General features: G+C 36.1%; 1 protein-coding gene across 1 annotated transcript; it reads left to right on the top strand.

Annotated features, from left to right (window-relative positions):
* The first annotated feature begins 463 nt into the window (after window positions 1–463).
* LOC101341738 (superoxide dismutase [Cu-Zn]-like) lies at window positions 464–1,454 on the top strand. Its single transcript, XM_012555600.1, is given in 3 exon segments — window positions 464–501; window positions 503–779; window positions 1,314–1,454. Coding segments are annotated over 3 exon segments (456 nt in total).
* The last annotated feature ends 9,124 nt before the right edge of the window (window positions 1,455–10,578 follow it).

Consider the following 10,578-nt stretch of genomic DNA (forward strand, 5'->3'; position numbering starts at 1 on the left):
TTCTCTCTCACTGCCTATTTTAGTTCAAGGTTGTCTCTCAGTGTCTATTTTAACTTGAGTGTGTAAATGATTCTTACCCTCTTTTGCCTGAAAGTAATAATGTAATGATGCTGTCTGATCAGTTTTTAGTTCTTGGTTTCCAAGCAAAGAGCCCTGGTGGTGCAGTGGTTAAGAGCTCGGTTGCTAACCAAAAGATCATCAGTTCGAATCCACCACCCACTCCTTGGAAATCCTATGGGTAGTTCTACTCTGTCCTATAGGGTCGCTATGAGTCAGAATTAACTCGACAGCAATGTGTTTCATTTTTGGTTTCCAAGCAAAGTTAATTATGATAATAAAGGGACAGATTGAGAATTTAAAAGAATAAAGTTGTTCTGGTGTCTCCTGCTGCATCTTTCGCTGGTGCCTCCCTCACTCCCTCCTTGTGCCCTCAGAGCCTGGACCTGAGCACACGCTGCCAGTCATGGTGACCAAGGCTGTGTGCATGCTGAAGGGCAATGGCCATGCAGGGCACCATCCACTTGGAGTAGAAGGGAAACAGGCCAGTCCTGTTACTGGGATGCATTACAGCATTGATGGAAGGCCTCCATGGATTCCATGTTCACCAGTTTGGAGATAATACACGAGGCTGTACCAGTGTGAGTCCTCACTTTAGTCCTCTATCCAAAAAACATGATGGGCCAAAGGATGAAGAGAGGCGTGTTGGAGACCTGGGCAATGTGACTGCTGGCAAAGGCAGGGTGGCCCATGTGTCTATTGAAGGTGCTCTGATCATGCTTGTCTTAGTTATCTAGTGCTGCTATAACAGAAGTACCACAAGTGGATGGTTTTAACAAAGAAGAATTTATTCTGTGACGGTTTAGGAAGATAGAAGTCCAAATTCTGGGATCCAGCTCCTCAGGGGAAGGCTTTATCTCTCTGTCAGCTCTGGAGGAAGGTCCTTGTCATCAATCTTCCCCTGGTCTAGGAGCTTCTCAGCCCAGAGGCCCTGGGTCCAAAGGACACACTCTGTTCCTGGCACTATTTTCTTAGTGGTATGAGGTCCCCCTGCCTCTCCACTTGCTTCTCTCTTTTATATCTCAAAAGAGATTGACTCAAGATACAACCTAATCTTGTAAATTGAGTCCTGCCTCATTAACATAATTGCCTCTAATTCCACCTCATTAACATCCTAGAGGTAAGATTTACAACACACAGGAAAATCACATCAGATGACAAAATGGTGGACAATCACACAATACTGGGTATCATGGCCTAGCCCAAGCTGACAGACATTTTTGGGCGACACAATTCAATCTATAACAACACTCAAGGGAAACAATTCTTTCATTGGCCACATAATGGTGATCCATGAAAAAGAGGTTGACTTGGGCCAAGGTGGAAATGAAGATAGTATAAAGATCGGAAATACTGAAAATTATTTGGCTTGTGGTGTAATTGGGATCGCTCAATAAATATTCTTTAGGAAATGGTCTGAGTCCTAGTAATTTACCTGCTAGCTGTAGAAATTTAACTTGATAAATGTTAAACACTGTACTCTAAAACATTTAATTGTGTGAATTTATTTTAAGTGCTTTAAGTACCTGTAATGAGAAATGATTTATGACCACTTGAAAGATTCGTATAGTTTTATAAAACTCTTATTCAACTAAAATGTCTTGTTCAGTGCTCTCTGTATTTTGCCAGACTTTGCCACATATGGTTACTAAACATAACTGTCTGAATTTCTTCAAAAAATAAATAAATAAAAACTCTTATAATTCAACAATAAAAAGACAAACTCAATCAAAATATGGACAAAATACTTGAACAGGCATTTCTCAAAGAAGATATACAAATGGCCAGTACACACATGAAGAGATGCTCAACAATCATTAGTCATTTGGGAAATGCCAATCAAATCCACAATGAGGTATCACTTCACATCCACTTTAATCAAACCACTGGCTGTCACATCTATTCAGATTCATGGCAACCCCATGTGTGTTAGAGTAGAACTATGTTCCATAGGGTTTTCAATGGCTGAATTTTTCAGAAGTAGATCACCAGGCCTTTATTCTGAGGCACCTCTACGCCTGCAACTTCCACCCTTTTGGTTAATAGCCAAACACTTAAACATTTGCACCACTCAGGGACTAAACATATCCACTAGGATGACCATTATCAAAACAAAAAAAAAAAAAGGAAAATAACCAGTGCTGGCGAAAATGTGAAGTAATTTAACCTTTGTCCATTGCTGGTGGAATGTAAAATGGTGTAGCCGCTGTGGAAAACAGTTTGGCAGGTCCTCAAAAAGTTAAAGATAGAATTACCATATGACCCAGCAATTCCAGTCCTGGGTATATGCCCAAAATAATTGAAAGCAGGGACTCCAACAGATACTTGTACACCAATGTTTATTGCAGCATTATTCACAATAGTCAAAGGTGGAAATAATCCAAGTATTCATCAACAGATGAGGGGTTTAAAAAAATGCAGTATATACAATCAATGGAATAATATACCACCACAAAAAGGGATGACGTTCTAACATGCTACAACATAGATGAACCTTGAAAACATTATACTAGTTGAAGTCACCCAGACAAAAGGACAAATACTGTATGATCCCATTTATACGAAATATCTAGAATATTCAGATGTATAGAGACAGAAAGTAAACTAGTCTTTATCAAGGACTGGTGAGAGCCGAGAATGGGGAGTTATTGCTTAATGGGTATGGACTTCTGTTTGGGCTGATGAAAAAGTTTTGGCAACAAATGATGGTGATGGTAACACAACATTGTATGAAAATAGTTAAAGTGGCAAATTTCATGTTCTGTATACTTACCCTCAATAACCATAAATTTTATGTTGTGTACTTTTTACCACAATAAAAAACATTAGATAAATTTTAATACATGCAACATATTTTTTAAAACCAAGGAAGGAAATTAGGACATAGAGAAAATATATACACAAAAATTAATAAAGTACACAGAACTTTATGAAATGTATCTCGGGTGTTAATCATTGCTATGAACCTATCTTCTCAGGGGCTATAAATTTGTTACAGAGCTCTCTGTCAGCTAATGCAAAAAGGTGTATAAAATATATAGTGAATAATATTTTAAAGCAATTATTCAGAAAACGTATTTATTTTGGTAACAGGATTTGAGAAAAAATTTCACTGTTAATGATCATAAACTTGAAAGAATGTGATCAAATGAATAACAGCCATAACTTTTCTACAGGTCTTACAATTATAACAAAATAATATTGTTTATAGGACTTTTTTTATAAGCGCTCTCAAATCACTCTATGGTGTCCAAAAGACTGCAGCACACATGGAAATCTCTCTGAAAGATTAGCATAATCCATAGGTAAAATAAGTGTTTATAAATGAAGGAAGGAATTAAATAACACATAAAATTCCAAACATTCTATCACAAAAGCAAGCTTTAAATAAGCTTGGAAATGCAGAGAATTTCAGTCTACCATGCAAATTAAAGGTAGTCTAACAGATTTCAATGGAGCTTCCAAACTAAATCAGACTACTAAAAAAGGCCTGACAATCTATTTCTGAAAAACAAGCAATGAAAACTCTATGGATCACAACAGTCCAATGCATACCCCATCATGAGGATGGAACAGGACCAGGCAGCAATTCATTCTGTGAGCATGGGGTTGCCATGAGTGAGGGGCAAATTGAAGGTAGCTAACAACAACAACATACAGTAGTCCCCTTATCTGTGGTTTCATATTTCGAGCTTTTAGTTACCCAAAGTCAACCAAGGTCCGCAGCGCTTGTGTTCAAATAACCTTTATTTTGCCTAATAATGGCCCCAAAATGCAAAAGTAGCGATGCTGGCAATTCAGATGTGTCAAAGAAAAGCCCTAAAATGGTTCTATTTTACTTTTAGTTACTGTTGTTAATCTCTTACTGTGCCTAATTTGTAAATTATAATTATCATAGGTATGTATGTATAGGAAAAAACATAATATATATAGGGTTCAGTACTAATCACTGTTTCAGACATCCACTGGGGGTCTTGGAATATATCCCCTGGGATCAGAGGGAACTACTGTATGTTGTAGAGCCCTGGTGACACAGTGGTTAAGAGCTAGGCTGCTAACCAAAAAGTCAGCAGTTCAAACCCACCGTCTGCTCCTTGGAAACCCTATGGGGCAGTTCTACTCTGTCCTATATGGTCACTGTATATAGTGTAAAATTTTATAGCATAAAATTTCAAATAACCTAAAGGTCTATCAATCAACATACGTCAAATAAATCATCACCTGTTCACAATATGAAACACTGGGCAGCAGCAGTCAAAAACAACGAAGTAGAACCACGTGCACCAATAAGGAAGGACTTTCAAGACATATTTTTGAGTACACATAGAAGTTAGGTTGTAAATTAGTTATGTCCTGGAGGTCATTTGCCATTTTTGTTTGTGACACTATATTTCTTAAAGCTTTTTTTTTTTTCTGGAATTAAATACAGAGTAAGATCAGTTTGTAAGTCAAGAGCTGTGCAAGTTGGTGACAATTAAAATCTTGTGGCTAGCATATGAAAGAAGGTTTATCTTTCTGTCTTTTATAGCAGAGAGTCATTTATCCAGCCCATAAAAAAGTGGTATTGTTATAATGACACAGATTTTATATGCATATATAAAATCTCTTAACAGTGGTTAAGAGATCAGCGCTAATCAAAAGGTCAGCAGTTGAAATCCACCAGCTGCTCCTTGGAAACCCTATGGGGCAGTTCTACCGTGTCCTATAGGGTCATTATGAGTTGGAATCAACTCAAAGGCATATATATTTATTTACTATATTAACATATATATTAACATATTTATATATATATATATAGCTTTATTCAAAAATATATATATTTCTCCATCAAGAGTTAAAGGCGTAACAAAGTAAAAAATAAAATGCGTGAATAAAATAAGATAAAGTGGTTTAAGCATGAAATGTTGCAGTTATTTAATAAGTTACATGTTTCACAAAATCCATAAAATCAGAAGTCCCTAAAACTTGTAGGTAAGATTTTAAATCAAAGAACAGACATTTGTTTCCATTCTTATCACAGGAATCTTTCCAATTAAGGGGTCTCATCAGAGGTCTGCTGAAGTGGAAATAACTTGAATGTAAACACCTGTGATCTAAAAGCATACCGCTGGTATTTCTTTGTGACAGAATCTTCCAGGTGAACAATGAATACACCTTTTGAGAAAGTAGAGAATTTTACCAAGTTGCAGGTCTATCAACAAACTAATTAATGCTGTATAACACTCTGTGACCGATGGATCCAAAGGTGTCCAGATGCCATACTACCTAATCTCTGAAGAAAATATCTAACCCAAGGCACATTCCAAAATGCAAATGGAAAGTTTTGCCTTACTGTCATCCAAAATAATACTCAAACCAGTAGGTTTTATTCACTTTAACATTTCCTTTAAATATGTGAATGAAATATGTATCAGAGAGTCAAATAAATGCTTTGGTAAAATAAAATTAAAAACACATTAAAATTTGAGAATATGGTTTCCACTCTGATTGTCTACAACTCCCACTAATGAGAATCGTATAAGTGATTCTCACAGAAAATGTACAAATCAAGGAAGAAACTGGACACATGTTAAAGAACTGAGATAACCCTTTATGGATAGAACAAACAAAATAACAATGTAGATAATAATAGAGGTATGATAATAATATTATACCCAAAAGCTATAATTTATTGGGAGCTAAGTGCCAGATACTATGTGAAAGCACTTTATATATAGATATACTCCCCACAACAACCCTACGAAGTCAATGTGACTTTTCTTTCATTTTATAGAATAAGAAAGTGAAGCTTAGGAAATTTAAAAGGCTGGCCTAAGTTCACCCAGCTAATAAATGCTGATATCAAGACTCAAATTCAGACCAATCTGACTCCAAAGCCCATGTTCTTTAACAACTATGGAGCTGCTCTGAAAGTCAGCTGACTTCAAACTTGGGCTTTCTTGTAAATGCTTTCAGAAATTCATAATACAAATATTTATTGATTGCATACTGTCTGCCAGTCTCTGTGCTAGATGTGGGGGATACATCAGTGAAAAGAAAACTTTTTAATTAAATTTCTATTTCAGGTCACAGAAAATTTTTTACTTAATAAAAACCAGTCCTATCTGAGCATTTGCCATACAGGGAAAGGTATCATTGACATTTATTAGAACATAACCTAAAAATGTTAACCATACTAAGTAGGTGTGTGCAACAATATAATGGCTTCATAACCTCACATTAGCACCATGATTAATATTTAGAGGTTTAAGGAAAATTTATCGCTTTAAAATGATATTCACAGCATTCCAATCAAGTAGCAGAATTAAGTTAAAAAGGAAGTGTAATAAATATTGTTATTTCTGAAGTTTAGTAGAACTTTCCCATTTTTTTTCAGTTTCACTTTTTAATCCTGAAGGCATTACTTCAGTGTGTATACATTTATGCTAATCATATACCGCAGCCATGGGTTCTTCTATCAATATGAAATGTTTTGTACTTGCTGTTTTTGTGCATCTTGTATTGTTATGTGCAATATACAAAATAATGTGTCTAACTATGCCATTTATGCTTTTGAAAGAAAAAGCAAATTACTTACTGAAGAGAATGGCATTTGCATGCATGTGTGTCAGCTTTCAAGCCATTTCCTTCTACAAAATATTGCTTTCTACACTTAGAAAATGCATCCATCCATCAGTTACAAACCATTTCAAAGCACTTTATGAATCTACAGAGCAAAATGTACTTATCTTACATTGGCAGTGTCCCAGCTGTTAGAAAATTGCTATTGTCCTAATACTTACAAGGCAATTTTAGCATCAGTTAATAATTTTACAGGATAGATAACTTCTAAAGCATTATAAAATGACAGACATTAAACAATAGCAACTTAGCATTTTTTGAAACTGTTCATGACAGCTTAAAAACTAAAGTGATTTTAATGTATAGTCTATGCAGTTTTAGTTTCTCATTGACAATTTCTTTAGAAGATAAAAATGTGAAAATCCTTTTAAATAGTGGGTGAAAGAATAAAACAAATTTATCTTTAAAAGATATTCAGTAAAAATCTCAATTAGGAATAATGTCTCAAATCTTCCTGTACAGATAGTAGGTGACAAGAATTTGAATTTATTTAGGCAGAAAAAAAATGATGGTATCATTTAATGGTAGGGTACCACAAAATAAAAAGGCATATCTATTCATTAAACCTAATACAAAAAGAAAAATACAGCGAATAGCATTTTATATAAATCAGTATGCATTATTTCTTCCTAAGCACTGTTTTCTATCAATCTTAGTTTAAAGCTTCTGTTAAAAGAAAAATCTGGGTAAATCTAACACAATTGTTCTCTCTTACTCCCTTTGTTTAAATTGTTGGGACAGCCATATAACCCATTTTTGACTGGCTATTTTGCCATTCACCTTTGATAGCTAATGCCTTGATGGTACACAAGGAAAAAATAGCACTAAACAAATTACATTAATTGGTAGTTTGATGTTTTACATGTGTAATCTCTTCAAGAAAATAAAAATCCTTTTGATAACAGCCAATGTGAAACAGTGGTCATTTTTATAAATTGACTTATTAAATAAAACCAATTATTCCATGCATGTTCACAAAGGTCAAGTAATTGGCCAAATCATCAAAGTACACCCTAAATTCCCTTAGTTCCCAATTATCATCTTCTTCTCTACAACTGAGAAAGTCAAGATAGCATGGACTCATTGCATAATTCCCATCTTTTTCATGACACCAACATACCTAAAGAAAAAGTGTAATGCAAAAAGTGTCAAATATTTTTTTCAGTATGCAATGTATGGAATTCATTATATTAAACAGCTGTGTATTAGAAGACTTGCAAATGCATATTCTACTCCTACTAGAAGGCGTAAAACAACAACGAAAACGAACCTGGTGCCATTGAGTGGATTCCAACTCACGACAACCCCATGTGTTACAGAATAGGACTAAGTACCATACGGTTTTATTGGCTGTGATCTTAATGAAAGCAGATCTCCAGGCCTTTCTTTCATAGTGCCACTGAGTGGGTTCAAACTACCAACCTTTAGAAACTGTTTGCACCACCTAAGGACCACTAGAAGGCATATGCATGGTAAAATAAATCTTTAAGATGGTCTATAGTGCCAGCTCCACGAAAGAGGGACCATGTCTCTTACCTACTGTTCCATTCCTATCACCACACCCAGTCCCCGGAATATTGTGTGTGCGCCACAGAGGTTTGTTGACTGACTGATTGCATTGCTCTGCTTCAGCTGACACAGTCAGAATGGACTATATGGCACACACAACAACAACAACATTTTCAATACTATACTAGCTATTTATGATTCACATTTTTAACTTCAAGCCTTTCTCTAGGTGTGTAGAGATTAGCTATAAATTGACTCTGACTTAGAAAGTCAAAAAGCCATGTTCTTGCCAAAAATTATTGAAAAATATGAAACTTTTTTTCAAAGAAAATAATTTGTTATATTCTTACATCACTCAAATCAATATTCATATGAATAATAAGAAACGGTCTCACATCTACAAGGAAAATTTAGAAAAGGAAATAATATTAAGGTACTTAATATACTTAAGGTAATTTTTTCCTTCATCTTTCATCAAACTAATAACAGACCTATTTAAATGATCAAATATTTACTTACTGTTGATTTTGCTAACATGTTTATTACTAACTAGGGTAAAACATAATGGGTTCTGTACAGCATAACTGAATTTTTTCAAACGACTGTAAAGACATAATTGTCGGTACGAAGAGACTAATGGAGCCCTGGTGGCACAGTGGTTAAGAGCTACACTGCTAACCAAAGGGTGGGCAGTTGGAATCCACCAGCTACTCCTTGGAAACTGTATGGGTAAGTTCTACTCTGAGCTATAGAGTCGCTTTGAGTCGGAATCGACTCAAAGGCAACGGGTTTGAGTTTTATTTAATTTTTTGGATAGACTAGTGTCATGGATTGAACTGTGTCCCCCCAAAAATGTGTGTAATAATTCGGCTAGGCCATGATTCCCAGAATTGTGTGGTCGTCCTCCATTTCGTGATTGTAATTTTATGTTAAAGAGGTTTAGAGTGGAACTGTAACACCACCCTTACTCAGGTCACATCCCTGATCCAATGTAAAGGGAGTTTCCCTGGGGTGTGGCCTGCACCTCCTTTTATCTCTTGTAAGAGATAAAAGGAAAAGGAAGCAAGCAGAGAATTGGGGACCTCATACCATCAAGAAAGCAGTGCCAGGAGCAGACCGTGTCCTTTGGACCCACGGAGAAGCTCCTAGTCCAGGGGAACACTGATGAGAAGGCCGACAAAGAAAAAGCCTTCCCCTGGAGCTGGCACCCTGAATTGGGACTTCTAGCCTAGTAGACTGTGAGAGAATAAACTTCTCTTCGTTAAAACCATCCACTTGTGGTATTTCTGTTATAGCAGCACTAGATGACTAAGATAACTAGTATTTTAATTAAAGTTGTAATTTAAAAATGTGAGTAAATTCAGTCATTTTTTAAATCTGAAAATACATGTCCATGTACTAAATTTTTAATAAGAATGTATTTAATGACCTTGGTAGTGAATTCTTACCAAAAAAAAAAAAAAAATTGTTTGGGAAGAGCTGAGTAGAGGGTGTGTTCGTTGATATTGACAAACTCTGGTTTTCACAAAAGAAGCAGCCGAAGAAGATTTTCTATCATCTTTTATCACTGGGCTTTATGGTATTTCAAAGTCTCCAGCATGCAATCTTTCAGGTGTGTTTGTAATATCTCTTTCTTGAATAGATTTTTATTTTCTCCTCTCACCGTTCCATGCCCTGCTCCATTACTACCACTGGTGGTTCAATAGTTAATCACTCAGCTGCTAACCCATCCAGGGCTCCTTGGGAGAAAGAAAGACCTCGAGATTTGCTCTTATAAAGATTGTTGTTGTTGTTAGGTGCCATCCAGTCGATTCTGACTCATAGCTACCCTGTGTACAACAGAACAAAACACTGCCTGGTCCTGCGCCACCCTCATGATAGTTACTTTGCTTGAGTCCATTGTTGGAGCCACTGTGTCAGTCTGTCTTACTGAGTATCTTCCTCTTTTTCAATGACTCTCCAGTTTACCAAGTATGATGTCCTTTTCCAGGCACTGGTCCCTCCTGATAACATGTCAAATATATGAGATAAAGTCTCACCATTCTTGCTTCTGATGAGCATTCTGGCTGTACTTCTTCCAAGACAGCTTTGTTCATTCTTCTGGCAATCCATGGTATATTCTATATTCTTTGCCAACACCGTAATTCAAAGGCATCAATTCTTCTTTGGTCTTCCTTATTCATTGTCCAGCTTTCACATGCATATGAGGAGAATGAAAACACAGTGGCTTGGATCAGGGGCACCTTAGTCCTTAAACGACATCTTTGCTTTTTAACATTTTAAAGAGATCTTTAAACAGTACAGACTACAGCCTATAACACCCTACGGGACAGTTCTACTCTGTCACATGGGCTCACTCCCAGTTGGAATAGATTCCATGGCACCTAACAA

Source organism: Trichechus manatus, unplaced genomic scaffold (assembly GCF_000243295.1).
Source record: "Trichechus manatus latirostris isolate Lorelei unplaced genomic scaffold, TriManLat1.0 scaffold00043, whole genome shotgun sequence".
In the NCBI taxonomy this organism is placed as follows: Eukaryota; Metazoa; Chordata; class Mammalia; order Sirenia; family Trichechidae; genus Trichechus; species Trichechus manatus.